The 24761-nt window shown below is 29.6% G+C and overlaps 1 protein-coding gene across 3 annotated transcripts in view; it reads right to left on the minus strand.

Moving 5' to 3' along the window:
* Positions 1–20410: 20410 nt before the first annotated feature.
* Positions 20411–24761, minus strand: part of LOC112683294 (high affinity cAMP-specific and IBMX-insensitive 3',5'-cyclic phosphodiesterase 8-like) — a 99982-nt gene continuing 95631 nt past the window's right edge. Inside the window, exons 12-19 of one of the 3 annotated variants that reach the window (XM_025554246.1) lie at positions 24563–24670; positions 24248–24441; positions 23517–23795; positions 23315–23442; positions 23088–23239; positions 22313–22477; positions 21265–21394; positions 20411–21128 (exon numbers count right to left, since the gene is read on the minus strand). In XM_025554246.1, coding sequence (XP_025410031.1) covers positions 20974–21128; positions 21265–21394; positions 22313–22477; positions 23088–23239; positions 23315–23442; positions 23517–23795; positions 24248–24441; positions 24563–24670 — 1311 coding nt within the window. In that variant the 3' untranslated portion in view covers positions 20411–20973. The remainder of the gene's footprint in view (positions 21129–21264; positions 21395–22312; positions 22478–23087; positions 23240–23314; positions 23443–23516; positions 23796–24247; positions 24442–24562; positions 24671–24761) is intronic. The other 2 variants (XM_025554247.1, XM_025554245.1) reach the window with 2 other exon arrangements.

The following is a 24761-nucleotide window of genomic DNA, read 5'->3' on the forward strand; positions in this document are numbered from 1 at the left end:
CTATAATTAGCATATAACACTCGCACTTTTAAAATGTATAACATGATTGTATGTTGGTTTATAAAATAAACTATTCAACTATACTTACAGTGAAGTATATTATATAGAACAATGTCAGGAACGATCATAATTAATTTAGTTTATAACAGGGACCGAAACCTTGATGAATTATACGGTTCTAGTTCCGGTTCGGTTCCTAAAAAAAAAAAAAAATCGGTTCCAGTTTTGATGCCGATTCTAAAATAACTAAAACTTGGGTTTCAGTTTCTTTTTGTTAAAAAAAAAAACTAAAATTTCGGTTCTTAAAAAAAGAAAAATTAGTTTCAAGTTTGGTATTATACTAATGTGAGAAAAATTTGGTTCTGTTTCGATTCTTTTAAAAATATTACTAGAGTTAATTAGCGTCAATTATAGCGATTAATATCAATTTTCAACCAGATATCCTACCATAACTTAAGTGGACTTTGGACTAATTAAGTAAAAGTGTACTCATCACCGTCACGACTATCCTGGTTCAAATATCGTTTCATGTTTTTTTATAGTTAAACATTGTTATATTATTATTTAGTATTGAAATTTTTAAAATATAGCTCAGGCGTGCTGTACATCAGATAACGATAGTCACAATCATAACATGCCTACAAAAAAGTTATTTATAGACATAATTTTAGAATTTCTCGTTATTACGAGAATTAGAAAACCCATATAAAGTAAATGACTAATTTTGTTGCAATTCCTATTACAGTATTACATTATTAACATAGAACTATTGTATACTTTTATAGTTTAATGACACGTTTAAGCTCTGTAAGTACTTGCATGATTATTTTTGAATATTATTATCCCGATAATAATAATAATAGATCTACGTATTTGTGTAGTTCTTATTACCTATTAACGACAGATATAAATAAAAATAATGCAATTATAACACTACCGAAATTAACCGTAAAAAAACCTTTACGAAAAATTATCGGTTCCGATGAGGTTCCGATTTTTAAATAAATACAAATAAAGGTTCTGGTGGGGTTCCTGTTCCAAAACCGGTTCTTTTAGGTACTGTTCCAGTCCCTGGTTTATAACGGCACCTATGTTATATAGGTTATATGAATATCCTAGTAAACGAAATCTCATAACGAAATCCATACCGTTTTTAGATACTAAAAACTAACTTAAGCCGAGTTCAATATAATCCTATTTTCATTGTTTTCACATAAAATGTGAAATGCAACAGCTTGTGTAATTGAATAAGGTATAGTTGATAAGACGAGATCAAGTAAATGTGTATATATATATATATATATATATGAAAAAATATTATATGTTTTAACAGTTTATAGTTTTATGAAAAAGTAAACAGCTAAAAACCCGCAACGTGAATTAAACATCAATAAAATTTAGTATTACTGTGTTAACTGCAGTTAATGAACATGTCCATTAAAAATGAAATAGATACCGATCTATAATATATGCATAAATATTACACTCTAAGTAAAAACCTCGAACATTTATTGAACATCTACTTTTATACACGAGGTGTGAGTATATAAAATATGTGAAAGATTTAAAAATCCATTCAAATTGTTGTCAGAAAAAATTAACTCGAAATTGTTATAAAACCTTTGCGAAATTTGTACGTTATTCATAGTTTATTTCTCGTTAGTGAAATATTAAAAACGGTAACACTATCGTAATGCACAACGGTTAAACTCTAAAAATTCGATCAAAGCGACGTTCTCTTTGTTCGCGATACCACACGAAACTGGGTTTATTTTGACGATTTTCCCAACAAGCTTTTAATCGGATGATATCCGAACGATGGAATATAAACTCAAAAAGTGGATGTCTTCAGCGATTTATAGCATGGTACTTTTACCCACCGATATATTTTTAGTTGTATACTATAGTGCTTACCAAGACCGTATCTAGAAATTTTTTTCGGGAGGGGTCCAAAACATGTATATTGTAATTTTATTGAATTTAGATATTAACTTTTGACATTTGGTTAAAAATAAGACAAAAAAAGATTTAAACTTCTTTTATTAAAATTAATATAATTTTCATATGATATTATGATATAAAATTAAAAGCAGTCAATGATTAATTGGAGCTTAAGTCATTTTTGATTGAAAATATTTATGTTGGTATTAAAAATAAATAAATATTTTAAACGTTCGTAAAATATTGAAGAAATTTCGAGGGGGGGTCTACTTACTGTGACGATTCTTCACGCATTTTGTTGTATTGATGAATATTTGTATCCTTAAAATGTCCAAATACTGAACCGTCGGTCATTGGACATTGGAAGAAAAGATAAACGTAAAGATAAACAAATTTACAACCATCCGACAACTCTTACGGTGACGTTATGGATATTTATAAACAGAACGTGTACACAGTACTACATACAGACAATTTTATTTTTTATTTATTTTTTTTTTTTTTATACAGACAATTATATTTATAAAGATTTCAGTAGATCACGGATATAAAATAACAATTGTGTTAACATCACAAATGACGTCACAGGATGTTATCTTATTCGTAGTTGTGTTTCGAGCTAATGACTAATCTCAATAACGGGGCGGTTTCATTATAACTAAAGACCTGACATAATTAAAAATATCTTAAAATTGCACTAAAAAGATGCCAAAATTGCAATGAAAATGTATCAAAATCGCAGTATAAATATGTTAAAATACACATAAAAATTACACAGTAAAATCATATCAAATATATAATCGTTAATTACTTACTTAAATAATATTATGGATATTAATATAATATTTACAAAATATATAATTTTTTTGAATTATAATTTATAATTATATACATCGCTAAAGTATGTTCTTGAAAATTGTAAAGTCTTTTACTTAAAATATTTTTATATAATGAAAAAGTACGTTCAACGTCGACAATTGTCATAGATGCATACTAAAAATTATTGAAAACATTTGGTGTTATATCTAAAGAAACATTTTGATTTCCTGTCATAATCTCAGTGTAAGTTTGAATAGTTATATTTTAATTTATTTTTATCTATTTTTCCATTGGAACCGTGAATATTTATAAAAATATTTTCGATTTCACTAAATATGTTTAAACTATTAAGTAATTGACTATTTGATTCTTCAAAACTTGTGAGTTTTGTGGATAACTCAGATAAATATAATTTTAAAAATCCTAAACACTACATTAACTACTTATAAAAATTTACGTCGTAGTTATATTTTTTTTGTAAAATCACTTTGGAAATAATAATTTGTATATTTTATTACGTGAAGTATACAAACATTGCAATAATTACAAAAATAGCAAAAAATTGCATTATCAAATTAAACAGTAAGACTGTAATTAATCTGATTCGTAAACAAATCTGATCAGATTTGATTAACCGAGTATCAATAAAAATTGCAATATCAATTAAATCCTGTCTTTAATTATAACTAATTTACTGCTACGGAATTGTAATTGAATGGAACATTGAGAGCGTTCAAACAATGGAATTTAGCTTAAAAATTATTGTTTGACATCTCGTAATAAGATTTTTAATGAGATCCGCAAATGTATTGTTGTTAAAAACCGCTTATCGAACGGTAATCAGAAAGCAAATTAATCGAACTCACGGTTGTTCCGTGTCCGATTTAGCCCGATATTATTGTAATTGTAGTGTTTGCAGAATTCATGCAACGAAAATAATGATGATAAGACTAATGGCCGAACGCGTAAGTTTACATTTTCGATCATCAGATAGTGATCAAGAGAATAATTTTGCAATGTTTTCATCGGTGGTCACAAGTAGGAGCTGACAATCGGTGCACACTTTGTGCACACTTTTTCTATGTGTTTATATACAGCAAACAGGAGCGAGGAAAGAAAATCATCGAGCATCTTGTTGTTGCACACAAAGAGCGAAACACACTCACGTCGGACAAAAGAACGTAATTGTGAGATATTCCGATGGTAAGATCTAAAACGAACTTGGTGTACCGTGAGTTTGTAATCGTCATAACAGTAAATCGTTTGCGAGTGATTTAAATCTATTGGTGGCGTGCGAGTGTGCGGATGGGAGAAAAGGACACGTAATTCACTATTCATAACGGCTGTTGACGATTTTGCACACGAGACTAGCCAATCGATGCGCTAACCTCGGTTTCGGCGATAACGTTTTGAATTTGATTTTAAAAAATGCTTTCAAGTGAGAATCGAATGCGACGCATCGTGTGTATAGATCCGATATCGATCGTGGTAGTAGAGCTTAATGGTGTTCAGTTGCGGGCACCGGATAATCAGAAGACTTCACTTGGACGCAGAAGAGTAGACAGACATGTCACCTGGTATTAGATATTCGCCGGTCAACACGTTGATGTTCTGTTATAAATTGATAATATATCGATTTTGGATGCTATTCGGTACTATTCGGTAGGAAGTGTTGAAATTGATTTTTTTTCTCGTCTTTTAATTGAACGAGCTTGGACGTAGATCCACTACATGCGAAATTTATTTAGTTAGAGCATTCTATAAAATACCTCTGATGACTTTAATTTTCTTTTCTTCCACGAATTCGATTTGATTATTCGAATTAATGTTTGCGCAGTTATGTTTTGTCTACACTTTGTGGTGGTACGCTCATAAACATCGTGTGCGAGCGGTGACTGTAACTCGTTTAATAAAAAATTGAATTTAGAAATAAAAACGTAATTATTTGCATTAACCTATCGACTAACGGTGTTTGCGTGGATTCTGTTATGCATAGTATTAAAAATACAAGAAAATAAATAAATATATATACGAGGTACATGTTTAAGGGTTTACACGCGTTTAACAACGGTGTACAATAAATTATAGTATTGCGTTCTGCAACGCGCGCATAATATATAGTGTTTAGTATATAAAGCGCCATCTATCATATAGGATAGGCCTCACTTGTCGATGTTTCGGGGGTTCTGTAATATAGATTTTAAATTTTCTTCAACGTAACATGGTTTATCACAATAAGCATATTCAAAACTAAAACAAAACAATTCGATGAAATAAATGTTAGGTTATGTATAAGATGTGTAGTTATATTGTACATAAAATAATATTTTCACAATGATAATTCCTCGCAAAACATTTCTTTAATTGCGTGTTCAATCATACAAAACTATTTTCAGTAGTTTAGCTGAACTTCATGACTTTTAGTGCCTATTTTCGGCAAAACGGTTTAGAGAAAACGAGCGAGATTGAAATCACATTTGTAACGATTGTTACACAGGGGCGTATTTAGACTTACTTCTAGGGGTGGGGGTGACTCAAATTTGTTTTTTAATTCAGGCTCAAAATTTACAAGTAAAATTTTTGATAGTATTTAAATCAGTCGAATCTTTAATATTTATGGTTTTTTTTTTTTTTTTAATCTAATGCAAGATCCACTTAGAATGGACTTTTCTGTAGTTCTTTTTTAATACCTATCTGTGTTTTGAAAGTTTCGCTTGTGTTTTATTAGATTTTTCACTAAGTATGGACCAAATCAAAATAATATATATTATTTACCATTATGCAGTGGCGAAACTAGGGGGAGGAGTTTGGGGGTTGTGACCCCTCCCGAAATTTTTCTGAGGTTTTTACAAATTTTACGTAGGAAAAAAAGTTATTTATCTTAAATACGTGAAACGGCGGATTGTCGATCGATATGAATATTATTCATATGATGGTTGTAGATATAATATTATATCTACAACATAGAGTAATAATTACTCTATGATCTACAACGACCGTGATTCGTATTATAATTGATAACAAAGATAGTATGACAATATGGAACGTTTTTTAACGTAATCAGTGGTATAACCAGAGACCTTATACCAGGGGTCGGAAATTGATTTCTATGGCATTCCAGATAATTTAAAAAAAAAATGAGTATAGTCGTGATGGCACCACCCAACTCGGCCAACCAGTGATGCTCCGTCTATTAGTATAAGGTCTATGGGTATAACAATATTATGATGCCGGTGTGAATGATATGTTAGGTAATTTTTGGAGGGTATGTATTGAAAATGATCAACCTGAGGTATTTGAAACGTTACACAATTTTCTATCTGAAAATAAGCTAGTTATGTCTTGGGAAATTAAGTAAAACACAATTGAACATCTGGATGGGTTAAAATTATCATTCAAAAAATACTTTTCCAAACCTGAAAAAGAAAACAATTGGATTTCAAATCCTTTTAATGGAGAATTCTTTCAAAAAGCTACATCTTTATCGATCGTAGAAAAAGAAAACTTGATAGAATTTTCATGTGACATAACTTTAAAAAGTGAGTTTAAAAGAAAACAACTTATTAATTTTTGGGTAGATATTAAAAACGAATATGAGCGATTGTCTGACTAGGCGATTGAGTTCCTATTGCCATTTACTAGCAGGGCCTAAAATAGTGTGTACCTTGACACATAGTGTGTATTCTGAAAATTAAAGTGGGCAGTCTGAATGACAAATGTGTGTACCAAGTTTTTACACTAGTGACTAGAATAAGAAATTATTGATGAAATAACAATGAAATATTAAACATAATAACTGTAATATAAAATACCCATGTTTTCCCCATCACTTATCAGCAGGGTTATCAACCGTCCCGATTTTAGCGGGACATTCACGATTTTAAGGTTATTTTCCCGCGTCCCGATCAAAGTTCATTCAGACACATGTTTTCCGGGATATAAGAAAATTATCAATATATATTTTTGTACGATTGTATAAACGATAAAACTCTAAAAAAACTTTCATTCGTTATCGAGCAGAGCAATAATCAATTTGTATTACCTATATTTTAGATAGTATGATATTTTGACATTTGTAAATATCTCGGCTGTAGATGTAATGTAATATTTACATATAAATAAATACATATAGAGAGTAAATATATTTATGTTATGTACTTATATCTTATATTATAATATGTTATACCAGAAATGATTGCCTTTATAATATATTAAAACCTGAAAAAATGTTCTTATATTGGAAAAAAGTCCCGATTTTCTTTACAGGATAGTTGGCAACCCTGCTTATCAGCTATCTCAATTAATACTGATAATAGTCATGGAATATCTCACAGAATAATAAAACTATTTATATCTATTAATAGCACAGCTGAATTCATACAACTGCTTATTATATTATTATATTCTCTGGTAAAATCATAAAACGCGTGTTTGATAACAATTTATACGATAAAAATCCCATAACAAAAACAAATAGATTTTATTTTGTCATGAATCATGGATACTAAAAAAGTGTGTATCCTGAAATTGGATATATTTTATGCCCTGTTTACTAGTACGGAGTAGGTCGAAAGAGCGTTTTCTTCATATATCTTTATTAAAAATAAGTATAGAAATAAACTAAACGCAGCTCCAGGTTTAAGATTATATCTCACATAATTTGAACCTGATATTAAAAAACTACGTTATTTGAAACAAGGTCAAGGATCTCACTAATTATTTTTATTCAAATTTTTTGTTTATTAAATAAGTAAAATAAGTAATTTTTTTATGTGTCATATTACTCAATATAAAAATATATACATTATTACATTATATTATACTATTGTTATTTTTAATTAAATGTTTTAAGAGTGGTTATGTGAAATTTTTTTTAAAAATATAAAGAGGGGTACAATCTAGAAAAATATTAAGCTTAAGGGTACAGAAGGAAAAAAAGGGTTGGGAACCGCTGGTTTAGGTAAAAAAAAATAAAATATGTATTATTTATATATATATTTATTATTTTTTTTTTATTAATTATTTTACAAATAAATTATTTTTGTAATATTTAGATTCTTTATGTTCCCAATCTACGATTAAATATATTCAAAAGGACTGGAAAACCTTCCTTGAATATCACATATCTAACTGGTCGCCTACAACTATGTTACACTTTCTTTTAACATTTTTGAAATCCTGTAGAAAATGTAATTATTATTATTATAATTTTTTTTTCGAGATGAGATAATCGTGAATTCAAAAACAATTACGATGAAGTTCGTTTGTATTTTGATTTAATTTGAGATTCACAACGTTGGTCAGAGGATACCACATGTGACTTAAAAGCGGTCAAAGTTATACATAGCTGCCGGAAAAGCTCTTCGTACTAATCGTACAGAATACATTCTTGTTTTGGGTGGAGAAATGTTGGAGTTCGAAATAATTCTAAAATATTTGTGTTAATTTAACAGTAATCGTTTCATACGAGACGCGTTTAAATCACTGCGAGCTTGATCCCGAGGTTTTCACACAATTACACATTATTTCCGATTCTTTGCGAGTTTTGACTTGTCGCGACGACCAACCTATTATATCGTACTTATAATTGTAGTAAATTGCAATAGAAATCTTCGTTCAAAAGTTCGTTGTTTTATTTTTTCGCCATAGATTAAGAAATTTGACGTTTACTGTAAAAATAATGAACGAATTATTCAAACTAATATAACATTAAACTATGGGTTTAACACACTCGTTTGTATGTGAAGCGAATCCGTTTTTTGGTTAGCAATAAATCGAAGTCTTACAGATAATCATGTGCGTTGCTATTATAACTCTGCTGAACCCTAATCATAACTGCACGAATGGAAACCGTTTGTATATGTATTTCAAACTGTATTATTCAGTGCAGTTTCGAATATCTGCACCGCACATCAACTTGGTCGAATAGATAAAAATAATTATTTGCAAATTAATAGAAAAAAGCTTAGTCATTGGAATAATTATTGAAACTAGTCAATAAACCGTTTATTATAAATTATTTTGAAAAATCTTTTATTTCAAAATCAAATTGTTCAAAATCCACTGTTGCCCGAAGTATTAAATTGGTCATAATACGTTTCAGAATACACACGCATTTTGCGTTTGTGACATAACAAACAACAATGCACAAGAATGTTCACCAAAGATATGAGTATATTTTGTTTTGTTTATACGATTTATGAATTACTAATATTCACTATCAAAGTATTTATAATGAAAAGTATTTGAATTTCAGTCCTATTTAAAAAAATGATACACAATTTCATGCTTGCAAAACATTGAAGTAAGTTGCATTTTGAATGAATATCTTTAAATTTAAATCGTACAATATTATTATTGAAGTTCGTAAAGTTTAAATCGAAGATGTATAACATTAAATCGAAAATATTGTATTGAAAATTCGAGTTAAAAGTTGTTCTGATAAAAGTGAAAAAAATCTACAAGTGCGGATTGTGTTTCAACGACAAGTTTAAATTATTATTGGTGACAATAATCAAAAATAACTACGCAGTACGTTGACATGGAATAATAGAACATTAGTTGAAATTAATTAATTAATTAATTTATTTATGGTATATATTAACGGGTATCTACCCTTTTACAAATTGTATAAAGAAAACATATTGGACTATAAACTAATTAAGTATGGTAAAAACAAAAATAAAATAAAAAATAAAATAAAATAAATAAAATAATAATAGAATAAAATAGGTAAAACAATAAATCAAAATAATTAGTAAATAAATAATTCTGATTTGGTTAAAATATAAGCATTTCTCTTCCTCTTTATGTAAATGGAAAAGTCGTTTTATGTAAATATTCTGTAAATATATATATATATATATATATATATATATATATATATATATACTTACACACTATAAGATAATTTGATAACAGTGATTATCACGTATATGAGAGTATTGAGTAGTACTTGATATAAGCAGTAAGTTATTCCGTGTTGTCAATAACTACAAGTTGAGTTTGATCCCGATAAGCTGTTTACATAAATGTTACTATGATGCGATCAATTCATCGCGTTAAAAAAATGTAATTCCTCTCGAATGCTGATACAATTGGATTCGAAATCGTTTAAATGAAATCGAGCTCCGAACATCTGTTGCAGTTTTTATGTGTGCACAGCGATATTTTTAGGATATTAGTGGACAACCGTAAAATGTCTATTCCAGAGAGCGGCGTAGGCGTAGGATTGTATTTGACCGAACAATTATAACACGCATGTATACAGAGTGTTTTCCATACGAAAGGACCGAAGAATCTATACCTCGGAAGACACTATGATAAAGGTAAATTTAAATAGATCTCAATCGGCTAACCAGATACAAAAATTGTTCGTACGCCCTTCCGTATCGTCTATAAAAACAGAAATCGTTTTCTATTTAAAAACGTAACTTACGTATAATTTCACATTGAAGGCGGAACGAGATTATTCTCCTGGATACGTTTACTTGTAGACACACGAAGTAGTTTGAGTAGTTCTAAATGTACCGAAGAAGAAAGTGCATTGAAAAGGTTTCGAAAAAATTCCAATCATCCTATTTCAATCAATCGTTCATCATTGTATTATAATATTGTATTGTAATATAATTATATTATACAACGTAAAATATTAAATGATATCATTTTCGAAAACGGTTTGCAAATAGAGGATCAATAATTATCTCTGTTTTCATTTTCTCGATTATTTTTATATCGATCAGTATAAATATCAATAAGGAATAAAAATAGCTTTCATGAAACAACGCAGTGTTAGTTTATATTAAATATAAATGTTATACTCGTAGCGTATAATACGAACAAATAAAACATCACGACACTTCTTATAAGCTGCGACTTACAATATCGTCTAAAAACGTCACTACACTGTGCACACGTATGTCCAACGTATTGCCGGGATGGGGTCCATCCGGTCGAATGACATAGACGTATATGTGTTGTGTATGGTCGTATTAGCGGTAGTAACGCCAGAAACCGTAATGAAGTTTTACTGAAAAACATGTCTACGCATTTCCAACAACCGTATATTAATCACACGGTGGTATAATAATATAATATTACTGGCCTTGATACTGCAGCTGAAATGTAATTGTTTCTACTTTAATAAACCCGAGAACTTGCGCTGAATTTCAATAAACTTGATTTATTTATTTTTTTTCAATACTGTACGAATGTCTAGTGCATGGAGAAAATACCATGGGTGTAATAGAATTCGGTAAATCTAGTTAGTATCAAGGAACATTGCATTATGAAAATAATAAAAAAATCAATATGGGAATATTGGGAATTATCCGCAGGTTTATTTATTTTGGTGTTTTAAAAATCATTATTATACACATTATTATCCTTATTGGCACACACCCTGGGGAGTGCGTGACCACGTTTGTTTTAAACAACAATCGATACAACTACACGTCGAACCGCTGATGTATAAATACATAAAAAAAAAAAAAAACCTTTTCGTCAAACTCGTATATCGCTACACGAATAATTGTCCTGTAGTCCGCGTATACGTCAACATCCTGTAATTATTATTAGGCGTGGTGGTCGGACCGATTAGAGAAATCGTAGCCAACACTCGTATAAATGATATACATGTATAAATAAATAAATCAGTAACGCACGTTCGGTAATAATAATATAATACATGGGCGTGCGATACTGTCTGGGTTAGAAAACGAAAAGGGATTGTTAAACGTCGATGTTTCGCCGAACGATGGGGGAGAAAAAATAACGTCGTTTTCCCAATTGATTAATTTTTTATTTCTTGCAATGTATGCGCCTACCGCTGTTCCGTCTTCGAAGATGGAAGAAACACATAACAGTGATTAACATTATGCCGAATTGTACGTTTTACCATACCACGTGCCAGGGGCGGATCCAGACCAAAATAACGAGGGGGAGGGGAGCAATTTTTAACAGACACATATGATATAGATATTTATATGGATAAAATTAAAAACATTAATTTTGAAATAGGTTATTTATTTAAATAAAAAGTCTTAGAAAAAATTATATAGTAATAATAATAATAATAATAATTTTTTTTAGTTATATCAATATGCGTCATAACAATAGAGTTTATAATTACAAATTTGTTGATTATGGAGGTGCCGAACAATTTTTACGTTGGTCGTTATCAGTTATCACGTTTCGGAAACACCGACAAACACAAAACTTGATTACGAATATTTAACATCATGATAGTAGTATATAACTGTGATATCAGTATATCACCAAATAATAAATATGATAAAAAAAAATAGTTTAAGATTTCCCTATTTACCCTTGAAGTAATTAAGTCAAAAATTTAAGTCTGCTACGGTGAACGGGAGTGGGGGGCGATCGCTCCATTCACCCCCTCTGAATCCACCCCTGCCACGTGCTTTTTGAAACGTCTGATACAATTTTGCCCTTTCCCCTCCCCTTGGGGCTTTTTATTTATTTTTACTGTTTTATGGAAGCTGTGATTAAAAGTTAAATCACATTATTATGATAACTCGCCTACGTTCCCATCAAATACGGAAACCAATTTTATAATCACAACAGAAATCGTTTCTAACGTTAAAGTTGTGTATTATAATCATAAGTGGTTCGATCTTCAGTTCACAATTAACCTAAGGTGTATGTGTTCAGGTAAATTGGAGTATGAAATTGATTACGCACTACTAGTATTATCTGTCAGTTACGTGCGATTACTATAATCGAAATGTCCGACAATTTGACGTGCGCGTGGTCGTTCGCGCCGATTCGAAAAATCAAGTTTATACCCGAAGCTGAACGAGCCTTCAGTTTTCGCATATACACGTTAAGACTTGTCTGAACGCCCTGGTTCGTTCAGTCAAGTTTAAACCAAAAATTGAATGTGTGTAGGTAGATAAAAAAGGAAAATCTTTAATCTATAGTTATAATCAGAACTAGGATTTGTATGCAATAAAAGTTGTAAAATATGCATTTTATTTATCAAAATATGAAAAATATGCATTTAAATTTTTATAACACAAAAATATCAAAAAAAGTATTGATTTATTAAAATGCATTAATGGTTGGCTGTTTGTCTTATTATATTATAATCGAGAAATAAAATAAAATAAAATAATTAAAATTAAAGTTTATGTTTGACAAAAAAACCAAGTTTCATACTTAAATCAGCAGAGCTAGAATTAAATACGAAATATTTACATTAAATTATAAATATTAATTACGATATTTAAACATTAATTTTTCGTATTCCTATAATCGATATATGGAATAATATGCATTTTATCTTAAAAAAGCAAAAACATGCAAAATAAAAATACCACTATTTATCTCATTATGAGGTGATTCGTGGACATTACTGATAAAATCAATAATCAGAAGTTGCAAAAAAAAATGCTGTTGCATACAAATCCTAGGTCTGGTTATAATTATTGATCAATACTCTGTGTTTATGTTTATAATTTATTTGTAGTACACTTTATAGTTCATTCTGTTTCGTATCGAATAAAATATTTTACATTTTTTGAATAGTAAACGTTTTGACGTTAATACGTCAAAATCAAAAGTAAAGATTTTGCTCCACCCTCTCTGAAAAATTATTTCGAAAATGTCATCACCTATATATCGTTTTATACCATAGAATCTGTCATGAACGTCGATAACCAACCATTACCACACGTTCAAAAGTTTGAAGAAATCAACGTAGCAGTAGCGTGTACGGTTACTTCGCGGTTCGGCTGACCAGAGCAAATGTTGTATACACGATAGGACTCGGCGCAGTGTGAATGCAGTTTGATTATCGGAGTCGGGCTCGACATCTTTTGAACATTTAGAACGAGGCCGAAATTGGACCACCAAACCATATGAAAGCTTCTATAAAAAATGAAAGCCTAACGTCAATGTTTTTTTTTTTTAGTTAACAACCCCCATCTATTTCGATACGCAATTGGAATTTAAACATGGATATTGTGGCATTTTTAATTATTTTTCACCCAAAAAAAAATCTTTAGATCTTCGGCGTTACCGGGATTCGGATTGTAAATGGCATTGTGGTCGTGGAAGAACTGTTCGTATGCCATTCGGACGAGTTGTCGGCCGATCGCTACTCGAATCGGGTCGGCGGTTCTGCTACGTACGACATGTCGAGCAGCGCCATCAGCCCGTCACAAATTCGCGAGTTGTTGTGGCTCTATTTTCGCTCACGCCACGCGGCAAAACGTTTTGACCTAATTTCTAACACCCCGATCGGCACATCTACCGCAGACACGAGTCCGCAGGCACGTGTGTCCATCAAAGCTAAATTATTGTTTTAATTAAACCATGGTCAACTGTTTAACGATAAGATCCGCTCTACCATTAGTACATACACATTTTTTCGATTTTAATTCAGGTATATACCGATTATTAATATTTAAATCACTTGTTAATGCGTAAATTGTAATAACATTTCAAATAGCGATTTTTTTCATGATCGGGCGATAAATTAAAATTATGCATTACGACCTCTTATATAAAATTATAAAATCAACGACAGAAAATTCAAGGTTGTTGTTAATTATCCATTGTTATTAAATGTTTTAGCGCGATGAAAAATAATAATCTAAATGTGCATATAATGTGCAACAGAATATTGCATTTACGTGTGCGATTTAATGAAATCAAAATGTTTAAAATTCAAATTAGAACCTATACCCTGATTCAAGGCCGAACTCAAGGTAATATTCAGGAACGTTTATGGAACGTTCATAATTATTTAACATTATGTGCATAAGTATGTAGTTACATCGGTTTAATACCATATAGTATTTACTTATAAAATAATAATAAACAATTGGTTAAATAAAAACAACAATAAATTTAAAACGAATATTTATATATATATATATATATATATATAAGTGAAACATTTAGAGTGACCGGGTTAGGTTATAGTCCGAATGTTTCGGAAGTTGAGTATCAGAGAACTGCTGTATAGTTGTACAATATTGTAAACATGAAATGTAGACTTTTAGAAGATAAGCTTATGTATACTGTATTTTAGTACGATAATTTGATACAAAAACGACTATACTGTATTTACTTTGTCAAAAATATTAACTCCCAGTCCGAAGTTTCAAGTGATTTGTACGTATGAGGCTACAATTATATAACGTTTAATACATCAGTTGCACATAAATGTACAAAATATAATCTTCACAACATTATTGTTTGACTAAATGTTTGGTATCGATACACTCTATACTTACTGAAACTGGCTATCTATGCATGCAGTTTAATCTATGATATAGATTATGTAGTGTAAACTGTATGCTACATAGCATAGTATCGACTTATTAAACAGCTTAACCAACAGCTTGCGCAGGAAACGACTAACTTAATATTTTCTTCACGATTAATTTATTCGAAATTACAATAAATTACATGTTCTAATCAAGTTCACTTACTAATATTTTTGGAGGATAATTTTTTTCAGGAGTTTTCACTTCCATGTTACATACTCAAGTATGGTACATGCACGAGCTACAAGTTTCACAGTTATTATTTGTTCACTAACTTGTTGCGGAATCGGTAAAACGAGTCCTAAATAATTGGGTAAATATTTGGGCTAGGTCAATTGAGTTTCGAGCAATAATGTATGATAATAGTATAATATATAATTTTATAGTAATTATATTAGTAATAGTAATAATAATAATAATAATAATTAATAAATTGCACGAGGAAAATACATTCAATGTGTAATGTGACACATCCCACAGTTACTTTTATTGTTGTGAGCAAATCATTGTGATTAAATTTTTACCGATTTTATTTGGAAAGACCTTATGGCCATTAAAGTTATCGAATTATAATATTCGTCTTATTATCAAGATCGAATACCAATGAGTATGAAAACTAGTCACCAGTTATAGTTCAAATGTTCAACTTCTTAATTGTAATAATAGTGTTGCAGTCGCACAATGGACGCAATGCCAAGCGAATGAAACAAGACAATTTTTATAGTAGGTGGACAGACATTTAAATGCTATACATTTCTTAAAAAATATATTCAACGATGAACTTGCTACTTAAATTCTTGAAAGTGTTATTTGAAATTAAACGATGATAATTCTATTATTTTAAATTTTGATAATTGCAATTGTCGAAGACAATATGAAAATACACTGAACGTAAAACAATTTGATAATTCATTAAAAAGAAAAGTAATCTTTGAAATTTCGACAAAACCAGCTAAATTAATCAATTCAGAATAAGTGATTTACCACCTTTAAAATTATCAGAAATAATTCTTATTAATCGAATTATATAATATACCCACAATAGTGACTCGCTCAAGATTGTTTAAAAATTCTTTAGAAACACAATGCGTTAAATAATACAGTAACATTAACAAATACTGGCGAACCTTTTATGATAATTATTGAAATTTATACTAGTATAATTATTTTATCGACAGTTACTAATTTAAAAATGTTTTGCGACACACATAATATTTTCGTAGACGGAATATTTAGTAGTTGTTTAAAGTTTTTTCATCAAATTATCATTGTTTATAGATTCGTTGATAATAAAGCATATAAATCACTTATTTTTGGCATATTAGGAAAAAAATAACTTGGTACTTACATTTAATTTTTCATATACTTAACTTATTGTCCAACATTAGGCTTAATATTTTTACCAAATCGAATGCTTATTAATTTTGAGTTAGTTACGAGTATACAAGACACATTTAACCTTTGATTGAAATTTAAAGGTGTCGATTCCATCTTGAATAAAGTTGGTGGAAAAAATTTAAAGTCTTGGATTAATCAGCGTATATCAAGTACAAAATTTAGAACAAAGTAAATTTCTAAGAATATTTTTTTGGTTTACTTTTTCTAAGCTTAAATGAAGTTGAACGGTGTTTTGTTGAAGATATCAAGGTAATTTAACCTATTAGAGATTTGTAGATTACATTTTTGGAACATATAATAATCTTGCTGGTTTATTTTCTCTTAATATTTGGGCTGAGTTGAAGGTGACAACGAATGACTGTGAATCATTTCATTCTATGCTAAATGGAATAATTAATTGTTGTCATCTAAAATCTACAATTTTATTGATATACTTAAAGACATACAAATACGTTGCAAAGAGGTATTACAAATGAAAAAAATAACAATAAAAAAAGAATTTTTTTTAGACAATAAATGGTTAAATAGGGAAATAAAAATATTTCATGATTGGAATTTGTTAAAAACATATAAATTGTTACTCTGTACATAATAAAACAAATAGTAATAACATAGATAAAAATATTTATTAAAAAGTACTTAAATACATAAACATGTTTAACCACGCCTGTTAACACGGATGGACCTAAACTTGTAAAAGTGGGAAAGAAATTTTTTTTTTATATATCCATAAACTTTTTCAAACTTAGGACTCAGTTTATCTAGAACGTTTTCAAACCCAAGACTCAGTTTACCACAAAAAAGATGTTTCAGATTCAATTCACCTATCTTAATTTTGATGCAAATTTTCATGTAAATACCAATTTCATTTGTATTGAATTTGAAGGTAAATTAACAAAGATGAATAGTTTATAGTACAATAAGGTTTCTAAATGAAGCTCGATTAATGTTAAAATGCCAATCCAGTTCAATTGTTTACGATTTTTAAATTTTATTTCAATAGTTAGTGGATCCATAGTTTTGAAATTAATGAGGTCCAATCTGCGTCCATATTTTAAATAATTTATATTAAGCTCGTAGAACTATTTCACGTTATCCTAGCTAATTAATGGTGACCGAAAAATAATATATGATTGCGAGACTCCAATGGCTCTTTCGATGCTCCCGAAAAATGTACAATTGAATTCGAGTCTTATTTAATGAGATGGGTATCGTCATTTTAATTCAAGGATACGTGGGTGATCGAGGCTTTTATTAGTGGAGTTGATCTACTTATTTTAAAATCTATCTGCAGATTGCTACAGTAAATTATGTCCCGAAATAGAATAACGTATAAACATTATTCGTGTATACGAATAAAATTGTACATTACATTTTAATACATTCATTAAAAATATTCGGCTTAAGTATAATACGTGTCGAAAAACGGACTGTTAAAAAATTACACTTACATATAGATACTATTAATAATAAGATTATAAATTAATTACTTTTCTGGAAATATAAAATATTTGGATTTTTCATTTTGATTACCATAAATACAAGTTGGATTATTAATGAATATACCTAATTTCTTATGAGTCCCAATGGATACGAATCCGTTTTTAAGATAATCAGAATTTTATATTGGAACATATAGAGGATAACAAAAGTTATTAAAATTATATCGAAACGTTTCAACAAAATAATTATAATGTAAAATTTAAACCATTTTTCAAAATAAAACTTATATGCTAACCGTGAAATGTTGTTTTAAATGTTAAGGTTTTCGAAGGTTGATTTTCAAATTATTTTCAAATATGATGGCAACAAACTTTTTCTTAATTACAATATCGCACCAAGTAACGCGCATAAAAAGTTTTCCGAAAAATGAATTCCTGTTCATATTATTAATACTATGATTTGTCAGTTGCATCTATACATTTCAACAAATTGCATATTATTTTAACATTTGTACTGATTTACGATTACAACACTACAGTACTACGTCGTAATTAATTATTTATACAATCGGACGTTTGAAAACAATAAATATACAGTAACATAGGTAGTAGTGTATTATTATAATAAAACTGTGTTCATAAGTGTAAGCATATGACGTGTGCGTGATCTCTTGCGAACGATAAAAATATTTGAATATTTTTAGAAAACGAGTGTTAGTGCTGTAAAATATCTAAATACCTATTATTCGAGCACATTGTTTGGTCACGTCCGATAGTGTTGATGTCGAACGACAAGATGATGGATTTCATTCGAATTTCCTAGTCCAAAATTACATCCGTTCATTCTGAAAGCGTGGAGCCGCATAACAACTTTTGTTTCTGCAGCATTTGACTAAATCATAGTTTGCTATCACACAACTAAGAAAAGCCATAAATTACCTTGAATAGCGAACGGGTAACGTATTGTGGTAAGTCACGATAGTTCGAATGGTAAATGATTACGATTCTTTCGTATTACATTGTAAGCTTGAAGTACATTATTATACAACGTAGTGTTAGATGTTATTCTATGGCTTTTCGTTGCCTATTCAATATTAATTGAAACCGTTCGGATCGCTATTGTAATTTTATTTTAAAAATGAATAAACTTTGGTTTTTCATTTGGAATCGATTGGTTTCCAACAAATAGTGCGTACATTTACATAACAATTATTAAATATTAATTACCTATTGTAAAACAAACACAGCCGTCAGCACGTAGTAAATATTTATAATCGGTAAATGTTTCCAAATTGTTGATATTAAAATATTTTATACTGAAGAACGATATAGTATACATAGTTTTTTGTTCATATTGAAGTTATTTTAACACATTATTTTTACTTTAAAATATTTGATAATATTATTATTTGTTGTCAAATAATCAAATCAACAAAAATACATTTTTAACTTATTATTTATAATACGTGGATATATTACGATAATATCGAAGTTTCTATGATTAACTAAGTAATTTATTTAGATAAAATACAATTTGATCATTTTAGTGTACACGATAATTTTCTTAAATATTAAGTTTAAAACCTTTATATTTTACCATAAGAAATTTTATAAAATGTTTTCTTCTGGATAAGTTTGGCGATTTATAACGATTTTTCATCGCATAATTTAACGAATGATAGTAATTATTATTCAAATATAACATTTTAAGATATCAATAAACATATTAAAATTTTGTATAATCATTTTTCTTTTTTCGAGTACATTTCGCCATTGATTAACGTATATAAAAGCTATACATCGATACAATATTTCATACGGATTTTATATAGTGTAAATATTATCATAAATTATTTAATTAGTACATATGAAATATAAATAGTATGACTATTTTTAAAATAATAATTATTATAATTATGATATAAATACAATTAAAATTATATAGTTTAGATGTAAAAATAGAAAAAGTCAACGTTTTTGGAAGAGGTAATTAATTTTGTAATAACTTTTAATTAGATAATGGGTATCCATTTTTTTTTAAATTTGCGGATCAAAGTCATGATGATTCATTCACATTAGAATCGATTTTTTATTCATAATTTGGATAGATTCTGAAATTAGCGTCAATTACGAAAATGGGAGTAATTGAAATATCTGTGTACAGTAATAAGTTTCATTACTAGGCGAATAAATGTCGGAAAATTAAGGATACTTTAATATGCAACATAATGTACACGAGTAATAAAAACTCTTTATTTAGAAAGAAGTAAGGGAGCTGCAGGCACTGATAAAATGGAAAAAATATTTTAGACGAACGTGACACGTTTGTCTAGTTATTTCGACAGCGTTTTGAACATAATTATAAAACGCCCGAAAATCAGTATATATATTTTTTTATATGATAATTTCGTATAACTTTATATACTATATAATATATTGAATATAATATTAATAGTCTTTCATTTATTCTAATGGTAACAAAAATAATTTACCGTCATAATATATTAGGTACTTAAGTGTTGGCGATAAACCTATAAATTAAAAATAGTTAGAAACGCTAAGCTATAATAATATTTAATAACATCAAATAGTTTTTCGAGTTTGATTCCGGACGAATCGAAGATATTTCAAAATGAACACACAGAAAAACACATTATAATAATAATATTATGATTTATCAACGTAGATAAAATAATATTAATAACAAAACTAACCTGTTGGATTTGAAGGCAATACACACTCAGGTCGAATAGAAGTGAAATAGAAATATAATATAATTTTACGTTATAAAATATATCGTATGCGGCACAAACACTTTATATCTGTTGTTTATTAAGTTTTTGTTTTTTTTTTTTATATATATTACCTATAAAAATATTTTTCACAAACAAATACAGGTAAATAGTATATAATATTATGTCCGAGCAGTTACATATATGGGATATTATCGTCCGACATATGCGTTTTGCACACACGATGGACGAGAATGAAAAAAACGTAAATCGTCAATACGTATCTGCAGACTAGAAAGTGTAATATTACATCCACTGCAGAACATCAATCGACCGATTCGCTCAGTGGTTGCCACTGGATTCCGGTATCTTCGGTAACGTCGTGGTCATCGTTTTGCAGATTTCGTTGATACTAATCGTACCTTTTTCTTCGAGATCTTTCCAGTACTGATAGTTGCTCCTCATGTAGTACAACATTTCCGGCATATCAATAAACGCTGTAATACGAGTACGAAAACATGTATGATATAAATCTGATATCGGCGACATAAATAGCAGCAAAACGAGTTAATAGTGAACGCGATCACCATTAATAAACATATATAATACATAATACATAATATGTATACTAACAGTCCCAAGTCTCAAACATGTCGTTAATAATGTAATCCATGAAACCAATTTGCGACTTTGGTATGGAACACGTGACCCGATCAAACATTGGCATCACTACTGGTAAATGGTTGATTTTCTCCTCGTCGGTCTGAAATTAAAAAATATTCGTTATTTACGTATATCATATATTATATCTATTATATCATATTTTATATGTACGTTGAATACGTGGGTTATGCACACAACAGCTGTAAAAAGGGTAGTTGATAAAAAAAAAAAAGAAAATTAAAAAAATAGTGCAAATGAAAAAAACCAATTCAATTATTGAAAGAAATCAAAGACTTATTTTTAATAATGAAAGTAAACAAGTACAGTGGTACTAATACTAATAATTCAAAATTGAAAAATGTTTAAGAAAAATTCATAGATATAGAACTTAATACATATGTGGGCATTCAACTATCGATATTTAAATTTTAGTTACGTTTGTACGCGATAATCCTACGAACATTATACTTTCAGGTTTTGATGGACGTGTAGTGGTTATAAAAATTAAACGCGAATAAAATATACTTGTTTTATTCGATACGAAATGACGACATGCATCAATTAATGATCTATAATATAATAATGTATTACGTAGAAAAATACTAATGTGAAGAAAGACGTCGTATAGATATATATATACAGTCGTTTTTGATGCGAATAAAATGGCAAATTACAATGTGAATAATTATAGGGAAGGCAAATATCCAATAAATATATTTCATTATAGTATTCTCATTGTTTTTTTATTTATTAAACGAGCTGGGTCCTTTTTTTCAAAAGTTTGTGTGAAATTCAAAAGTTTTATTTTTCATCAGAGCAATTTTTATAAAATATTTCGTATAATATACGATTTTTAGGTTGCTACGTCTTACATATACGGTGTTTAGTCACGATTGAAATAATATTATAAATATATTTGTTGAACGTTTTATACGAAGTGTAACTCGCATTTTGGTACAATATAGTTCTCTTTAAAAACGTTTCTTTCTTAAATAAGAAGGAAAGGTTTTTCATATACCTGATTAAAGTATTCCTCTGCAATGCGTTTGGCCCATTCCACGCACATCTTCAGCGGTCGCGTTGGGTTGGACACGTCCGCACACTTAATCAACATTCTCTTCACTAGATTCACTTCCTCAGCACTGGTAGGCGCTATAGTTTCGGGGCTCACATCACTGGGAGTCTATTAGAACAAACGAGTTACATTAGCGTTCTGTCAACGTAAATGTAAGATATGTACAACAGTATAGCGGACAATAGTAGTGTAGAATTGCAAATAGATTTACAACTAGTCAACATATGTGTAAATTAATGTTTTGGGTAATAGAAGAGATTTTTTTTGATTATAAAACGTATATTTTTTCCATCAAAGTAAAACTAGAAACACAAGTTTTATTAAAATGATTACAGTCGGGTCGTGATTATTCAATTCATGATTCTCTAATATCCTCGATGACTCGAATTACACTATAGTTCATTTCCAACATGTTTTAAATTTTAATATAATTTTATCTACACTGCTTGAGTTACGAGAGTACTGTAATACAATCAGAGCTTATTATATCATTTGATATGATCATGTAACTGTTATTATTTATTTATCAGTGAATTTACGGTTATAATAGTTGATTATTTTAAGCATGTAATAAAATTATTTAAATTACAAATTGTATTAAAGAAATAATCGAGGATCTAGTTCAGTACTTCAGGATAGAAAAATGTACAATTCAGATTTTTGGAATACATAGGAATACACATTTGTTCATATAAGTCAACGATGAATTTCTACTCACTAATCCGTCGACTGGTGCTTCATCGAGACTCGAAGGTTTGTTGCAGACGCTCACGAATTTGGCCAAATGTTCGAAATGTTTTGTCATCTCGGTGGCCAATATCATATCGATAATATTCTGTCTTACCACTTTGTACGTGTCTTTTTCCAGACCTAAATCCAAACCTGTTTTATTTTGCTATTCAAAAATCATCTTACTTACATTTGGACATCAGCCAATGTACGTACCTTTAAAAATGTTCAACCGCTCGTCTCTGGTAGTGAGCTTGAACGTTAGAGCGGCATGATGCGATTCCAAAACGCTTATGTCGTTATATAGGATAGCCAAATCGTTTTGGGAATTGCATAGGAACGCGCTAATAAAAAAATAATGTCATTATTACACCGTCTCCGATCGGTTTAAGCGTCGGTCGTTTGGTTTTGGCCTAACCTCGATTTGCCTGGATGATCGATGTCGTGCGTAATAGCTGCGATTAGACAACAAGCCTCGTCCAACTGATCCAGAAGCCGCTTGATGCGATCTTTTTCCAAAAACATGGCCGTTGCTTGTAACACATCTGCCGCATGCGTGGAGTTGTGATAAGTGTTTTTAGCGTGATAATGACTTTCGATCACGGTCAACCACGCATGTAATGTTCGTTCGTCACAACCAAGAGTCTTGTGTACTTCAAAGTGCATCAGCAGATTCATTCCCAGATGCACCAAAGGTCTAAAAGTAATAAATATGCAGAGATTTAATTTTAATGCAAATCGAAATTCAAATAATAAAATTGATATTGCTGGTTCAAAAATATTTTTTTACAAAAATAAATAGGTAAAGGTAATGTGAAAAAATTAATATTAAGTAATAAGATTTACGAAGGTAAAATATATTGTTGACATCGAGAAGATTGGATTTTATTTTATTTTTATTTATTTATTAATTCAAACGGGCAAATTCCAATAATAATTTTAATTTTGAATAATAATCATTTAAAATCCAACATTTTAATAATCAACTATGACGAGACCGGGTGAGTTAGCGATAGTTGATTATTATGGCATCAAAGAAAAGTAAAATATTGTTTTATGATGTTTAATCAGCAGCATTAATATGTGTGTGTTTACACAATACATTTTTGAAACTGGAAAATATGTTACATTTTAGTACGTATACGTCACCTTTTCATGCTGAGTTCTTCGAGTTTAAATACATTGAAATCCCAGTATAATGACATGTCCAACAGTTCTTTGATCTGAGGAGTAACACTGGTCATAAAATTCATTTTAGCGATACCCATACCATAGGGTTGATTTTTGACCGTGGCCGAATCGTTGGAGCTCCTTCGGGTAGATGTCACGTGCATGGGTCCTTGCTATGGAACAGAAAATTTAAGCACAACGGACGTTCAGGTATACAATTGTAATACGACACGAACAGTGCATGTTGTTTATCCGTGAAGCTAATGACTGAATAAAAACCCATTTTGTACTAACCGTAATAAGAGCGCCTATTAAATCCGATGTAACCGGGTCGTCGAACTTTATATTTTCGGTTTTCAAATGTGACGAGTATAGCTCAGTGACACGCAAAATATCGACAACCTAAAGTTAACAATAATAAACGGATGATATTTATACTTTATTCATACGCATATATGTATGGGTTTTGATGCAGCAGCTCCGACGTCCTTAC

Source organism: Sipha flava, unplaced genomic scaffold (assembly GCF_003268045.1).
Source record: "Sipha flava isolate LNK unplaced genomic scaffold, YSA_version1 223_pilon_pilon, whole genome shotgun sequence".
Taxonomy (NCBI): Eukaryota; Metazoa; Arthropoda; class Insecta; order Hemiptera; family Aphididae; genus Sipha; species Sipha flava.